The sequence below is a fragment of the Eulemur rufifrons genome, chromosome 18, assembly GCF_041146395.1.
Source record: "Eulemur rufifrons isolate Redbay chromosome 18, OSU_ERuf_1, whole genome shotgun sequence".
In the NCBI taxonomy this organism is placed as follows: Eukaryota; Metazoa; Chordata; class Mammalia; order Primates; family Lemuridae; genus Eulemur; species Eulemur rufifrons.
In genome coordinates this window covers 12,973,161-12,990,000 of record NC_091000.1, presented here as the reverse complement: position 1 = coordinate 12,990,000, position 16,840 = coordinate 12,973,161, and the positions used below count along the sequence as shown (strand labels likewise).

The window sequence follows — 16,840 nt, the reverse complement described above, 5'->3', positions numbered from 1 at the left end:
TTTGTGGCTTACAGTCCTCTTTTCCTATTCTGATTTATATCAGCTTTTTTTTTTCTTTTTCATCTTCTTTAGCCTCCAGCACCTGAAGATCTTGCAGTAGTTTGTTTCACAAGTGGAACTACAGGTAAGTTTTGAAATAGAATTGCTTTTATGCGTGTTCTCTGGAAGTCTACCCCACTCCGCCCACTTTTTTGGCTGACTTACCAGCTAACTGTAGATGGACTGAAAGCAGAAGAGATGGAAGTGATTCAAGTGCTGTCTTGGTGCTCTGTAAGGTACTCTCGGAATCTAAGAGTGACATGTATGTCCTCATTCATTGAAGGTGACGTTAGAGTCACCCATCTTCCTAGGACAAACTATTGTCAGTGGTTCCCAGGAAGAAAATTCCAGGTTTTTCCCCTCTTATTGCTACATGCACCCTCTAAAATTTGGCTGTGTTAATAAAGATTGTTTAAGATAATTTTAAGATAAGTCATTGGACAATTGCAGGTTGCTTAGGAATCTAGTGTTACTCAACATTTGGCTTTCACGGGTGTATCTAACAGTAGAGTCTTTGTGGCCCTAATTATAGGGGTTTCCAGGATTCTTTCATTTATGCCTTTCTTTGATGGAGTCTCTGCACTCTAACTTTGTTCTGCTTCGTGTGTGCTCCACAGGCAACCCCAAAGGAGCACTGATCACTCATCGAAATGTAGTGAGCGATTCTTCAGCTTTTGTGAAAATTACAGAGGTAACTTTTTGGGGTATTGTCATCTTTCTGCCTATTGATTGGTTGACATTAGGCCTCGGGAATGAAAGTGGCAAGGTGACACTACTGTGTGAGGTCCATGTTGTATTTAAACACTATTTGAAATATAGAATGGAAGTTGGAGCTTTAACACAGCCTAAAGTCACCTTCGCTCAAATGGTTTTCATTGTGGACCTAATCCCCAACTCTTGTTTGTGACCATTAAGGTGAATTGACAGATGGAATTTACTACAGCTTTTATATCATAAAACATTATGTGGATACTCTCCTATAAATATGTCCAGGAAAGGACAGAGAAGAGATGGACTCTCTTGTGCTTTTATCCACTGTCCCCGTGTTGGGAAAATAATTTAAGTTGTCAATGAAATGTTAAAAGCTGCTGAAGGTTTTTGAATAATTATTACTTATTGTGGTCAATTGGACTTCCATCATATGAGAAGGATTAAAGCCTCAAAGTTAAATTAATTTGCTATAATTTTAAAGTTTGCTATCCCAGTGTCCTAGTTTTTTCAGATTGCCATAACAGAATGCCACAGACCGCTGGCTTAAACAACAGAGGTTTATTTTCTCACACTTCTGGAGGCTGGAAGTCCAGGATTGACTGCCAGCAAATTCGGTTTCTGGTGAGGGCTCTCTTTCTGGCTTGCAGACAGCCACCTTAGCTGTGTCTTCATATGGTCTTTCTTCTGTGCACATATGGAGAGAGTAAGCTCTGGTGTGTCTTCCTCTTCTTATAAGGACACCAGCCTTATCAGATCAGGACCCACCTCCAAATATGGTCACATCAAGGCCCCATCTCCGAATACCTTTGGAGTTAGGACTTCAACATATGAATTTGGAAGGGGGAAAGGGACATAATTCAGTCCATAGCACCAAAACTATATTCAAACTTGCCTTTTAAAAAAGTACTTGAGGCTGGGCACTGTGGCTCATGCCTGTAATCCCAGTCCTCTGGGAGACCAAGGCAGGAAGAGGGCTTAAGGTCAGGAGACCAGCCTGGGCAACATAGCGAGACCCTATCACTACAAAAAAAAATTGACTAGGCATGGTGGTGCATGCCTGTAATCCCAGCTACTGGGGAGGCTGAAGAGGGAGGATCACTTGAGCTCAGGAGTTTGAGGCTACAATGAGCTATGATTGTGCCGCTGCACTCCAGTCTTGGTGACAGAGCAAGACCATCTTTAAAAAAATTTTTTTTTAAATAAATAAAAAGGTACTTGGACAATATAATGCCTTTCTTTCATACTCTTCATGTTTAACATAATTTGGTTTTGCAATCTCTTGGGAGTATTCTGTAGCCCTAATTTTTGTGGCAGGTGCCTGTGCTTGATGATTTGGGAGAATGAACATCTTTGGTAGCTGCAAGGAGATTGATCTTTGGGGGATCTTGCCACTTATTTTACTCCACTCACATTTTCTTAGTTCCAAATAACTTTTTTAGAGGTGTATGCTTTATAAACAGAGTTCAGCATGTAGTACCTTACCAAAGCGAAATTTTAATTTCCTATTTGGCCTTCAAAGAAAACTTAAAATGCATTGGTGGCTCATTGAGGCAAATAATCACAGAACTTTATTTAAAATCAATTATATCAGTACAAAAAACAGGGACCTAAAAAAAATCAATTATAATATCAAGGGACATTCTTAACTTTGTAAAACTTCTAATCATAATAATGGATATAATTTTTGTACTAAATCAGAGAATTGAGAAGTATAGCTATATTAATCAAATCTGATTTCTTAACTATATAACAATTTCATACTGAGAAGTACTAGTTGGGATGCAGGTCACACTTGAACAAAATCAAGCTAAGATTGTAGCATGCTCAGCCTATGTCCAACACTTCCGGGGTTGCTGTGTTTGCAAAGGACTCGTGCTGTTATCCATCGTTACATTATTATTAAGGGTGACCCAGCTTTGGGGAGAGGGAGGGCATGGCTCAGAAATAAGTCCATCACCCCCTGGGTAACTTGACAATGCCCTCATTTCTTAGTGGACAGCGGACAGCTGCCATTGGACACCCTGTTTTGGCCAGAATTCTTTATGTTAGTAATACAAACAGTCCATGCAAATTCTCACTGTGCCTGCCACTAAGTAAGGCCCATTCTAGGGGCAACCAGATGTCCAAACTTAATCTGCCTGTGGACCCATCATGATTAGCATTTCATGGGAGAGCAAATTCCCTGGTGCTGGATCTGAGGTTGTGTTAAATAAAGTGTGATATTTTTTGTGGAGTAAAGTAAGCCTTTAAGGTAAAAGTGTTGATCAAACTCAAATATTCTGGATACATTTATACTACAAATAAAATTTATACTATAAATAGAAGGATCTAATTTATCTTCTCTCCTCCTTTCCCTTTGCAACATAATGTGCTAGCTTATGTTGGAATGGATTTTATATTTCTTATCTTAAGGTGGAATTGAACTTGTTGGGTAGCGGGGTACTATAATCTGAAATACTGTTCAGAGCACATAATCCCTTAACATTTTAATTTGAGCCAGATTTTCCTTGTTTTGATGAAAGTCCTGAAGTGGATTTACTTTGTCATTGGAAATGACTTCTACTCTATTTGAATAATTGAGGTGTTGCTTTTTATTTCATTCTTTGGCGAGAAAAAATTGCACACCATAAGCAAAAGCTGTTTCTCCTTAGTGTTGAGGTACTATGTGCTCTGAAATAAAATGGAAAGTTCCTGGGAATCTTAATGCCTTTCTGCTTTGCTGGTGTCTTTGCTTTCAGAATGCACTCAGAGTTTGCCCAGATGATACTTTGATATCTTTCTTACCTCTGGCCCATATGTTTGAGACAGTTGTAGAGGTAGGCATTTAGTTTTGTTTTCCTTGATTGCTTGCTTGTTTGTTTGTGTTCTGCTAAATTGTTGTCTTTTACAGAAAGCACTTGTCTTGAATGCCAGTGACACACACATTTCGTTTTTACCACTTGCACACATGTATGAGCAGCTCTTGGTGGTAAGTTGGATGTGTACACTGTCAGCCCCATAGGTAAAGTATTTGCTCAGCCCCATTTTAGAAATGGTACAAATTATTTGAAAGGTATACTTTCTTTTCCTGGGTCTGAACTAGGTACTTGAACTTTAATCATCTGCTTTAAAATTAGAATCTCAAACTTTTGAAGGATACTAATTATGGGCATGATTCTAGTAAGATTAACTGTGAAAGTAAAATTTTTATTAATTCAATCCTGCAAAACCTAGTGAGGCTTCTATTCTGTAAGAAGTTTCTATTTTTAAAAAATAAAAAGGAAAACAAAAACATTTTTTTTAAAGTCTCCATTTTTTGATTGTGCCTATTCATAGTGCACAAGTTGGCATAAGACTAATTTTTTATGCTAAGTGACCTTGGAAAAGGAGGATGATCTTTTAGTTGATCTTTAGTTGACCTTTCCCTGGGCTCCCTGTATACAACTGTGCGACTAATTTAAAAACTGACCAAGAACCACCTTTTTTCCTTCTTGGACAATTTTGGATTTTTTACGCAGGAAAAACAACGGACACCATTCATTGAGTTAGCAAATATTTGTTGAGCGCCGGCTATGTGCCAGGTGTTGTGCTGGGTATTGGAGACAGGTGACTGATAGTGAGCCCACACTGGGTAGCCACTGCCCTGTCGGGTTTACTTACCCCTAAAGGATCAAGGGTGGTTAGATCCCATCTTCCATTTGATGCTTCTGCTTCCCGCATAGCTTGGGATCTTTTGAATGTATAAAGCAATCTCAAATGAGTTGCTCATGGACCGTGTGTACCTGGCTAGTTTTAGAGGTATGCCTAGGAGGCAGCCCGCACCAAACAAAAGCCTCCTGAGCTTTAATTTTTAAAGAGTGATCCATGGTGTACCTTTCTTGTGGTTTCTGCTTTCAAGCCAGAGAACATTTGTACTTCAATCACATTATCTTTTGAATCTTCTTTTCTTTTTTAAATTGAAAATAGGCAAATTGGCTGGGTGTGGTGGCTCACACCTGTAATCCTAGCACTTTGGGAGGCTGAGGTAGGAGGATCGCTTGAGCTCAGGAGTTCAGGATCAGCTTGAGCAAGAGTAGGACCCTGTTTCTACAAAAAAGTAGAAAAATTAGCCAGGTGTGGTGGTGCATGCCTATAGTCCCAGCTACTCAGGAGGCTGAGGCAGGAGGATCACCTGAGTGTAGGAGTTTGAGGTTGCAGTGAGCTACGATGACGCCACTGCACTCTATCCAGGGTGACAGAGCAAGACTCTGTCTCCAAAAAAAAAAAAAAAAAAAAGGCAAACTGTCAAGTCCATATGCCTTAACAGAACAGTTAAAAAAACCACACAGTATATTACAGCTGAATGACCAGCCACTGTGGCATTAGATATTCTGGGGTCTCAACTTCATCATGTTCAATGGCTTTTCAGAAATTTTTAGTTAGATTCACATAAAAGAAAATGAGACTTTAATGAGCTGGGATGGTAACAAGGAGTTAAGTTTTTATTTTGAAAATAAATTAGAACTAAAGTTTCTCAGAGGCTAAAAATATTTGCAATATATAATACCATGTCATTCATTCTATAATTTTTATCATGAAGCTGAAATAATAGAGCCTCTGTGACCATCACTAAAAGCAGCATAGCCTAGTTTCATACTAACTCCTGTATCTTCAGGATGATCAAGAGAAATGCCACGTCTCCATGTGGTACAATGACCAGTAAATGCATGTGCATTTTTTAAAAAGCTACATACATTTAGGAACTCTTAAGATTTCTGGAAACTGGCCTGAAATGCTAAAACCAAAGTCTCGTGTGTTGCCTGCCTGTCTGCCGTGTGCCCCGTGCCGCAGTGATAAACTGTTGTTTCTCTTTGCCTCTGTAGTGTGTAATGCTGTGTCATGGAGCTAAAATAGGGTTTTTCCAAGGAGATATCAGGCTGCTTATGGATGACCTCAAGGTGCTTCAACCCACCATCTTTCCTGTGGTTCCGAGGCTGCTGAACCGCATGTTAGATCGAGTAAGTTCCAAGGGGCAAAATGTGGGGACAGACTGCGGACTCTGAGGCAGGGGCTCGGGTTTGCATTGGGCTTAGCGGTGTCCCACCCGTGTGACCCTGCACAAGCCGCTTGCTCCTGCGGAAGTTCAGTTCATGCGTCTGCACAGTGAGGATACCCTTACCTCACAGTCGTTGGGAAGGATCGCAAGCGAAAACTCATGAACACACCTCGTAAACTGAAGGCACGGTACAGGTGTAAGCTGGCAGGGCATTTTACTTTTGCAAGAAACCCTTTGAGCCTCTGCTTCTCATCTACAAGATGGGCTATCCCCTCTTGTCCCTGCTGCCTATCTCTTAAAGTCGCTAATTGGATCACGTAAGAATAACAACTGTGGAGTGGTCCTCTTGACTGTGAATCTCCATGCATATGTAAAACATAGTAAGCAATCCTTAGCCATGTTGACAGAGGCGGCTCAGCCATGGCAGGGCCCGAGAGAATGCCAGCGCCTCCACGGTGGTGCATCGTGGTGTGGGCTGCACGGCTGAGCCACGCCTGCCCATGGTCTGGGCAGTCTCCACATGAATTTCTGTGGGGCAGTATTAATACTCTTTATTTTCAGTCAGTGCTTCTGTTATGTCTGAGAACCTGCTTATTTTTTAACGGTTTTTTTAAAAAAATTTTTTAAACAACTTTATTGAAATGTAATTCACACTCTATACAATTCACCTAGTTAAAGTGTACAACTCAAAGTTTTTTAGTGCTTGTACAGTTCTGCGGCCACCACCACAGGCCATTTGAGAACATCTTCACCACCTCAAAAAGAAACCCTTTACCTGCTCTTCAGCTATCATCCCATTCCCCCAAGGCCCCTCCAGCCCCAAGCGACCACTAGTCTACATCCGGAATCTAGAGATTCCTCATTCTGGGCTTCCATGCGAATGGAATCATGCCACGTGTGTTGTTTGGTGACTGGCTGCTGTCAGGAACATATTTTAAAGGTTCATCCATGTAGTGTGTATCAGTACTTCACTCCTTTTAATAGCCAAGTAATGTTCCTCTGTGTGTATAGAACACATTTTATTTATCCATCCTTCATCAATGGCCATTTGGGTGGTTTCTAGCTGTTGGCTATTATTAATAATGCTTCAAGTTTGCCTGTGGACGTATGTTGTCGTTTCTCCGGGTGCAGCCCAGGAGCGGAGTCGCTGGCCCTGTGGCACCTGTGCTGAAGCGTCAGAAGAATGGCCGGGCCACCCCGTGCTACATCCCCGCATCTCCACTTCCTCACCAACACTGACGACTGTCTGACTTGGATCCTAGCCATCCTCGTAGGGGCGGAAACATTCTTGCTTCTTGCCTTACTAGATCTTTGGACAAGCCAACACCTCGCTGAAGCGATGGCTCCTGGACTTTGCCTCCAAGAGGAAAGTGGCAGAGCTTCGCAGTGGCATCATCAGAAACAACAGCCTGTGGGACAGACTGATCTTCCACAAAATACAGGTGACAGATAGACTCACAGCTACTAGTTCTCATGTAGACTAATTTAGGTTTCAGGGTTTCTACGAGGCTTTTTTTTTTTTCCCCTGAATAGAGATATGAAGGTAAGGAACAGAGTGCCACATTTGATTAATCCTGGCACATGTCTAAAGATAAAGGACAAAGCCATTAAGCAAACTTCGGTCTCCAAGATAATCCTGAACAATATTGTAGCTATTGCTAAAGGATTCAGGGTATTATAGGCTTTCTCATTCTCCATTTTGTTTAGCTTTTCTGGAACAAGTATGTCACTCTTGAGATAATTTTTTGAAGAATGAATGATAAGAATATATAATAATATGTCCCCCCCAAAATGTCCAAATTGTGGTAGTTGCCATAAACCCATTGTGGTCTTGTTCTAATTCCCTAAAATGCCTGTCTGCAGAGGAGCTGGTGGCCTAGGGCACGGGGGTCCCAAGCAGGTAGCTTTGCCTAAAGGGCCCACCGACTTCCAGCTGTGTAACGCTTGCTTCCTCCCACTCTCTCTGCCTTGCTAGTCAAGCCTGGGTGGCAAAGTCCGGCTGATGATCACAGGAGCCGCGCCCGTGTCTGCCTCTGTGCTGACGTTTCTGAGAGCAGCCATTGGCTGTCAGGTGAGGCAGGCCTCGCATCCCCTGATTCCCCAGACTTTAGGGTGCCAAGTCCCCTTAAAAAGCATTTTTATTCTCTTTGGGTGTCTTCTTTTTAATTGACAAAATTGTATACATTTATGGCATATAACGTGATGTTTTGATATAGGCATACACTGTGGAAGGCTAAATTGAGCAAATTGACATATGCTTTAACCTCACATGCTTTTCATTTTTTTGTAATGAGAACACTTCAAATCACCCTCAGCAACTTCCAAGTGTACAGTACATTGCTGTCAACTATAGTCACCAGCTTGTACAATAGATCACTGGACCTTATTCCTCCTAACGGAAATTTTGTGTCCTTTGACCAACATCACCCCCATGCTTCCCACCCCCGATTTTGTGCGTCTGTATCTTATTTTTATTTGGACGATATGTTATTACTAGGTTGCTTGGAGAAGAAAGCATATATATGCTGGCACCCTAGGCAGGGAAATGTGAGTTTGTGTCACCATTTACGTAGTTTTCTCTACGGTAAGACACAAGATGCGTTTTTAGAGTCGGGAGTGCAGGTGAATGGGCCACAGGTGATACACCTACCTGCAAACCACATTGAGAACCTATTTTCAAGTGGGCAGGGGGACTTGGTGGCAGACAGGACATGTGTGGGGTTCACCCCTGAACTGCCAAAGCAAGTACACTCCGGGTGGGTGGTGACCCGTCATGTAGGGGTTCTCCCTTGCTTGTCGGCAGGAGGTTATGTAGAAAGTGGATGTGGGTGTTTGGCGTGGGGGTGCAGATGTGTGGGTGCCGGCATAGCGCATGTCGGACCACTGAGTGAAATTACTGAACAGACCATTTGAGGCGAGATCGCACCAGAGGCAGCCATGAGTCAGAAGTCGTGGGGGGGGGGGGGGACTTATTAATTGTGCACTTCCAGCAAAGGTGTGACAGTGCCGTCCTTAGTAATGTGCATCTCTTGGTGCCCCAGTTTTATGAAGGCTACGGACAGACTGAGTGCGCTGCCGGGTGTTGCCTGACTCTCCCTGGAGACTGGACGGCAGGTATGAGTGGCGCGTGGGTCCTTCTCGGAGTCTTCGTAATTGAATTGGGTTATTGGGGTTACTGGAATTGAGTTAATCGTTGATTGGTTCATTAATCAACTGAAATAACGTAATAATTTAATAACATTAATAACTTAAATAACTTGTATCTCAGATAATTAGGCCTCGAGGCAAACAATTTTATAAATCAGGGCGCTGTAGGGCAAATGCCGTCTGTGGCTGAGGGTGGTAGAATTGGGGGTCTGACTGTAAAGCGTCGTGGCCGTAGAGATTTGCTAGACCCCAGTGGCGACATCTGGGAGAGGGTGCCATTTGTGCCAGATTGAGAATGTCTGGCCCAACAGAGCTTTCCCAGTGATTGCTTAGGGTCTCATTATTTGCTGGTAATCTTAATCCACAAATAGTTATTAAATTTATAGTGTGTGTTGTGCTAGGTGTTGGGACTATAGACAGGAATAGATACAAGTCCTTTTCCACAAAAGGACAAAGGGGAAGGACAAACACAAATAACTGATTGTACACTTGTCCTGTCTATGATGGGTGCTTACGATGTAATCCCAACAACATCCCTGCGAGGCAAGTCCTGGTACCTCTGAAAGGAAATTATAGATCGTTGCTTAAATAGCACGTAAATAATGTATAAGAATTTACACAGCATTATGCTTCAGAGCCAGGATGTCAACCCAGTCTGACTGCAAAACTTCTGTGCTTCCTCTATGTTAGTAGTACATTCTGTGCTGTGACTGATGACTTTCCCTGACTGCCTTGGTGTGTTACAAATATTAGCACCATCTAGTAACTTAGATGCTAGTATATAGCGTTATCTAGAAACATAACTCTACTGGGATTGACACAAATAGTCTATGAATCTTCTTCATTGTGTTTAGTTTTTAACTCCAGCTTCCTTAGCAGCCACAGAATTTGGGATGGGGATCGCTATAAGCTCAAATTATGAAAACATAGGAAGGATTACTTGTGACATTTAAAACATATCTAATATATTATTTTTGTTTTTGGAAAGGACAACCCAATCTTAATACCCTTTGGCAAGAGAGTTAAGCTAGCTGTGGAAATAAGCACTGTCCTATCTCACTAAGCTGAAATATAAAACATGCTCATTCATACTTAAGGAAATAAAGGTCATGTTGATCAGAGCCAGGTGGAGCGTGAGGTCCGCAGAGCTGCACGTGCTCTCTCCTTACGGAGGACAGGGACGTTGAGAAGCCTGTATCTGGGAGCAGTGGCAAGTAACGGGTGGGGCTGTCCGACCGCAGGAGCCGGGTAAAAGTTTTAGAAAGCTTGCTTCCAGGTGGTGACCCTTAAAATCAGAGGCCAAATTATTTACAAATAATTCAGAGCATCAGACTTGGGAGGTCCTAAAGAGACTTACATTTTTGTCTCTATTCTAGGAATAAACTCTCTTAAATTATTTTTATCAGGGAGAGAGTGGCTGTGATTGCAGAAACCAGAAGTTTATACCAGATGTTCTTAGCATGAGGAGATGTGTTTGTTATAAAAATAATCTGACCTGAGGTTACTAGTAGCCCCCTTAGGGATGATCATTTGCTCATTCGATACACAGGCCACGTTGGGGCCCCAATGCCTTGCAGCCTTATAAAGCTCATCGATGTGGAAGAAATGAATTACATGGCTGCCAAGGGCGAGGGTGAGGTGAGTAGAGACCCCATTAGTCCCTTACCCTCACTGCCATTTCCTGCGATAGCTGGCCTTTGCGAGCACTGTGCCACGTCCCAGCACAGCTCACCGGAGCCATCCAGGTGATCCTGGAGTCGGACAGGCTTCTTTCTGAAGGTCCGTTCACGTTCAGCGCTCGAGGTGTGGGGTGGAGGGACACTGATGCCTGCCTCTTTCTGCCTGGCAGGGGAGGGATGTGGTCCCAAGAGTATGTGAAGCTCTGGCAGCCTCAGTCCCCGGGGAGCCCTTTCTGGCTGCTAATTGCCCTGGAGAGCTATTAGGGAGCCACTGGCTACTGGATGGAGCCTCGTTACTTACAAGTGATTTTGTGCCCTGTGGGCTTTCTGGCAGCTTTGAGCCGGAACCCAAGGCAAACGTTAGCCCTACAATTTGACTGGAGCAGAGGTAATTAAGAAAGGGCTCTGGTAAGTCCTTCTGGATCATGGAATTCAGGCCTTCTAGCTAAAGGCTGGGACACACACACACACACACACACACACGCCAGTTTTCTTTGGCAAAACCCCAGTAAATGCCATTAACAGATGGTCTTCTTTTCTTTAGGTGTGTGTGAAAGGGCCAAATGTATTTCAGGGCTACTTGAAGGATCCAGTGAAAACAGCAGAAGCTTTGGATAAAGACGGCTGGTTACACACAGGGGACATTGGGAAATGGTTACCAGTAAGTTGTTGCCTCCCTGTTCACCAACGGTTTTGTTCCACTGCTGTAGGGAAGAAAATACCCATCTGCAGTACAGCTGCCACGTGGCAGCGGCTCCCCGAGTTTTCTCTTTCCCTTTCTCCTTGTGGAGTGGTGGGATGCAGGTGCTCCCACTTCCTGCCGGGGATAGGTTTACACCCTTTGCATACTTGCTTAGGGTTTTCACTTTCACTTTAGCAAATATGTTTTGTTTTGATGCTTAACATCAATTCTGGTTGGTGTTTCCCGTTTGGAATCCAAAGAGCTGAGGGCTCATTGCAATATCAATGCTGTGCCTTGATGTTGCGGTCTTTGTTAAACAAGTTGTGGTAGACTGCCAGGAATGTAGGGTGGGCAAGAATTCGGGAATAAATGTGTTTCTTGGGTCTGTCATCTCATTAAAAATACAGTGTTTCTTGGATTAGACCAACTCCTTGAATTTAGTCTTGGAATCACTTACTGTAGAGAGATTCCAGAGAGTCTATCTTGGGAGCAAGAGACTTGTGCAAGAAGGCTTGTCTGTCACACCCATAGGCTTGATCAACTTTGTTTGCTGTGGTAACAACCACTGCTTTTTCTAAATTAGTACTCTATTAAATTAGAAGCATTAAAAATGGCTACTATAATTTTTATTGTCTGATTCTTATAGATTTAATTCTATAAGAATGCTTAATTCTCTGGAATGTTTATTGATTAGAAAAATGCCTCTCAAAATTAATTCAAGTTTCATAATACCCAAGCTATTTAGAAATAAAAGCCAGGCACAGGGGCTCACACCTGCAATCCCAATACTTTGGGAGGCTGAGGCAGGAGTATTGCTTGAGGCTAAGAGTTCAAGACTAGCCTGGGCAATATAGCAAGACCCTGTCTCTACAAAGAAAAGAAAGAATGAATGAAAGAAATTAAATCCCTCTCTTCAAGTTCAAAAGGGTTGAAATATCAGTTCTAACTCTAGCTCTGGCTCTCATGAACACATCTCATAATCTCTCTGGGCCTCAGTCTGCTCCTTTTGAAAATGGAGATCTGGTGTGGAATGAGAAAACCCTAGAAACTTTCTGACAGATGACTTTTGGAGGCAAGAGAATGGCCCTGGGCTGGGGATGGGGTTTTGCTCACCGAGACACTTGGATGCTAGTGAGCACTCCCACAGTTACGGTGCGAGGCAGGTGATTGGCTCTTCCCAAAGGGCCAGGCGCATCCCTTCCAAACAATGCTACAGGAAACTTAAATTCTTCCTTTGTGTAGTGAACATTTCTTGAACCCTTACTCTGTGCAGAGCACTGTGGGAGGAAAAGTCTGTGTCCCTGCTCCCATGCCCTGAGCCAGATGTGTATGTGCCTGGTCCAGATAGGAGACTACACGAAGCAGGCTGAGATAAGGGAAGCAAAGCCCTGCTCTCTGGCTGACATGTCACTGGTGCCAAGTGGTGCAGCTGAATGAGCATGGGCTCTGGGGCTCTTTCTCCATCTTTGTACTTGGCTCAATGGCCTCAGACAAGTTACTCAGTCTCTCTAAGCCTTGGTTTCCCTCCCTGTAAAATGAGATAACCAGCCTCTGTGAGATGTTATTAAACGATAGCGCACATCGAATATCGTGTACTGTATTGTGACTGATCCTGGGTGGAGACCAGCCACAGACCCATTCATGGCCCCCTCCTCTCTGATAAACAGAATGGCACCTTGAAGATTATCGACAGGAAAAAGCACATATTTAAGCTGGCACAAGGGGAATACATAGCGCCTGAAAAGATTGAAAATATCTACATTCGAAGTGAACCTGTTGCTCAAGTGTTTGTCCATGGGGAAAGCTTGGAGGTATGTGCTTTCTGGGCTGTGAGAATCAGTTCCTAGGCATTGCCAGTGCCTTGGACTCCGGGGGCTTTAAACGCAACTGAAAGTTCGAGATGAGTATAAATTGGCTTTCGTGTCTGACATGCTGGAATGCCATTGTCCCACGTTGGTTTTCGCTGCTTGGGATTTCCTACATGGAAAAGTTCGTTCTCTTTAATTTCCATGTTTTTATTTTACCAAGAGTGGTCTGGTGCACCAAGGAAAGTTGAATAAAGATATTGGGGGTTGGCCGGGCGCGGTGGCTCACGCCTGTAATCCTAGCACTCTGGGAGGCCGAGGTGGGCGGATCGTTTGAGCTCAGGAGTTCGAGACCAGCCTGAGCAAGAGCGAGACCCCATCTCTACTAAAAATAGAAAGAAATTATATGGACAGCTAAAAAATATATATAGAAAAAATTAGCCGGGCATGGTGGTGCATGCCTGTAGTCCCAGCTGCTCGGGAGGCTGAGACAGGAGGATCGCTTGAGCTCAGGAGTTTGAGGTTGCTGTGAGCTAGGCTGACGCCACGGCACTCACTCTAGCCTGGGCAACAGAGTGAGACTCTGTCTCAAAAAAAAAAAAAAAAAAAAAAGATATTGGAGGTTGGGTGCGATGTATTTCTAATTTAATTATGAAGGAAAATATTGATATGCGGATTATAAGAATGTTGAAAATTCTAAACTTATTAAACCCAGCTTTTGTATGACGTGCTTCCTAATCATTTTTGAGCAAATTGTGGTTGTGAGCCAAGAATACTCAAAGTTGAAAATCAAAATCAATATTGCAGTGAAACGTACAGTATTTGCCAAAATGTTGGACAGATGGTGGCAAGGAAGAGAAGGGGTCTGGTTTCCTGAAAGTTAATCTTTTGACAGATCTTAAAATTTTAAAATTATTTTAGAAGGATATTATCTTACAGAGGAAGTGTACTTATTTTTCTTCGAGATTGTACCTATCTTTCTTTGATCTAGAATCTTACCACGCTTTTGATTTTTATTTAATTTTATTGTTACTAGATTATAAAGAGTGAGGTATTAGAGATTTAAAAGAATGAATCTGTATAAATTTTCTTTCCTTTTTTAAAGCAGTTATCTGATATCTATCACCTTGTTTATTTATCTGACCCTATTTTATAGAAATAAGTATACACAAAAGTAAATAAAAATTAGAGTTTTGTTAGATTTTGATTTCTAGTGGTTCTTTAAAAACATTAATTGTGAAATTCCTGATGCCATCTGTATTTTAGAGCCAGGAGTTCTTAACCTGGGTTCCGTGACCTCCTGGGCAAGGGGAGTAGTACGTTCTGAAGAAAGGGGCCGTAACTTTCATCGGATCCTCCCAGAGGTCCATACAAAAAAAAATAAAGAACCACTATTTTAGAGCACTTGGATCAAGCCATGTAATAACTCACTTGTCTGTGTTCAAGGCATTCCTTGTAGCAATTGTGGTACCAGATGCTGAGACATTATGTTTCTGGGCCCGAAAGAAAGGATTTGATGGGACTTTTGAGGACTTGTGCAGAAATAAGGTAAGGTTCTGAAGAGTCCAGTCCGTCTTCTGCATCTCAACTTTGCATTAAATGTCCCTAAGCTTGTGCAGGTACCCCCAACAGAGGAAGTATCTTCTTTTTTTTTATTTTATTAGGATGTCAAAAAAGCTATCCTAGAAGACATGGTGAGAGTTGGGAAGGATTCTGGTCTAAAACCATTTGAACAGGTATGATTTTGATCTAAATGCATGGATTCCTGTAAAACAAATTTCTGATTTGAAGATTTTTTTACAAGTAGATTCTATAAGCAGATGAGATGACCTAAAGAAATACACTCACTCCTGTAATCCTTGTACTCCGGGAGCCTAAAGCAGAAGGGTCGCTTGAGGTCAGGCGTTCCAGACTGGCCTGAGCAAGAGTGAGATCCCTGTCTCTATTAAACGTAGAAAAATTAGCTGGGCATGGTGGCACGTGTCTGTAGTTCCAGCTACTCGAGAGGCTGAGGCAGGAGGATCCCTTGAGTCCAGGAGTTTGAGGTTGCCGTGAGCTACAATGACCACTGCAGTCTACCTGGGGCAACAGAGCAAGACTCCGTCTGAAAAAAAAAAGAGAGAGAGAGACAACAAATACATGAGAAATGGAATGTTTTGATAAAGGAAAGGTTCTTTTAACCAAGGGTGTGAATTCTGTTTTCCTGTGGAGGTCAGGATACAATCCCGAATTCTGTCCTAAGAGTAGAATGCTTGTCCTTTGTGGAGAAAGTGTATCTTGGCTGAAGTGAGAGGATGGATTGGATGGCCCGTGAGGGTCTTGATCCTCCTTTCGGGCTTACATGCTTTTTAGACTGGATCACCTGTGTCCTCTGTCCTTTGCTAACAGCCTTGTTCATTTGCAGGTCAAAGGCATTGTGATACATCCTGAATTATTTTCTATTAGCAATGGCCTCCTGACTCCAACAATGAAGGCAAAAAGGCCAGAGCTACGGAACTATTTCAGGTCACAGATAGACGAACTTTATTCCACCATCAAGGTTTAACGTGAGAAAGGCCGCTCAAAAGAAACGGCACACCTCCACAGTCTCCTGTTCTACTGATGGCCTTCGTGTTGGTATTTTGACGACAGCAAGCATAGGGAAGGAAACGTGTGCGTTTCCCTTGTCTACTTGGGGTTCTTGTCATAGGAATATTAGAGGAAATGGAACACTGCCTTATAGTCACCTCGTGTTGTAGACCATGTTTATGGTGATATACGATTCCCAAAATGAGCCTTAAAAATTGTAAAGGAAAAACTATAAATGTGTTAAGTTATTTGAGACTTCCTCAGTTAAAAAGGCGGGTTTTAAAACTTCTGTCTCCCTGTTTTTCTAACCAAGGGATTAGGACTTTGCTATCTCTGAGCTGTCTGCTGCTTGCTGCAAATGCTGCAGTCCTCTGCTGCTCTAAAGAGTACAGTGCACTGGAGGGAAGCTGTCCCTTGAAAAACAAGGACAACTGTCCCGGCTGGAGAATGTCACAAGCGGACCAGAGATTTTTTTTTTAATCCCTGCCACCGACCCCTCCCCATCTCACAGGCACTCACGCAGCCCTTCCGACTCTTCTCCACAGTCCCCTCTTGTTCCTGTTGGAGCGTACAGTTTCCAGTAAACCTAAGGACAGATCCAATCAGAACAGTGCAGGCACGGAGTCTCCGGCCGATTCTCACTCGCAGCAGAATGCTCTCGGACTCTGTTCTCCAGACCTGAATCCCTCCATCCCTTCCCAGGGATTATTTAAAAATCTGCCTTAGGTTCAACAGTAAAGACAAGCATTTCAAGAAAGAAAGAATTACCTGGGTCAACCATGCTCAACTGTGATGGCTGAATAACTGTCTACTTTATCTTCACTGAACCACTCATTCTGTGTGTGTAACGGCCAATGGATTTTTAATACGGTTTTCATATCAAAAGATCGTGTTGCAAATAACTTGCTTCCCCCCGCCCCCCAAAATAAACTCTCAGGCAAAGCATGTCTTTAAAAATAAGGGAGTAGATATACTCGGGTACTTACTGAAATGGAGAGAAATAAGCAAATGTTCTTATAGCATAATGCTACCTGATTTCTATGAAATGTATTTGACAAGCCAAAATTCTAGGATGTAGAAATATGGAAAGATCGTTTCCTGGGATTAACTGCTCAAGGGATTTTTTTTATGTTAATTTGGGAAATTAACAGCATTTCACTTTATTTCGAGTCTTGGCCACATTTGACTGGATTGA

The 16,840-nt window shown here is 42.7% G+C and overlaps 1 protein-coding gene across 10 annotated transcripts in view; it reads left to right on the top strand.

Annotated features, from left to right (window-relative positions):
* ACSL1 (acyl-CoA synthetase long chain family member 1) overlaps window positions 1-16,070 on the top strand; it is a 61,728-nt gene extending 45,658 nt beyond the window's left edge. For 5 of the 10 annotated variants that reach the window (XM_069493018.1, XM_069493023.1, XM_069493022.1 and 2 more), the window contains 13 exons: window positions 73-124; window positions 657-730; window positions 3,489-3,566; window positions 5,592-5,726; window positions 7,072-7,206; window positions 7,740-7,835; window positions 8,806-8,878; window positions 10,461-10,549; window positions 11,135-11,251; window positions 12,940-13,083; window positions 14,524-14,625; window positions 14,742-14,813; window positions 15,482-16,070. In XM_069493018.1, the coding sequence (XP_069349119.1) occupies window positions 73-124; window positions 657-730; window positions 3,489-3,566; window positions 5,592-5,726; window positions 7,072-7,206; window positions 7,740-7,835; window positions 8,806-8,878; window positions 10,461-10,549; window positions 11,135-11,251; window positions 12,940-13,083; window positions 14,524-14,625; window positions 14,742-14,813; window positions 15,482-15,622 (1,308 nt within the window). In that variant the 3' untranslated portion in view covers window positions 15,623-16,070. Of the gene's footprint in view, window positions 1-72; window positions 125-656; window positions 731-3,488; window positions 3,567-3,640; window positions 3,719-5,591; window positions 5,727-7,071; window positions 7,207-7,739; window positions 7,836-8,805; window positions 8,879-10,460; window positions 10,550-11,134; window positions 11,252-12,939; window positions 13,084-14,523; window positions 14,626-14,741; window positions 14,814-15,481 lie in introns of all 10 variants that reach the window. The other 5 variants (XM_069493020.1, XM_069493019.1, XM_069493016.1 and 2 more) reach the window with 4 other exon arrangements.
* The last annotated feature ends 770 nt before the right edge of the window (window positions 16,071-16,840 follow it).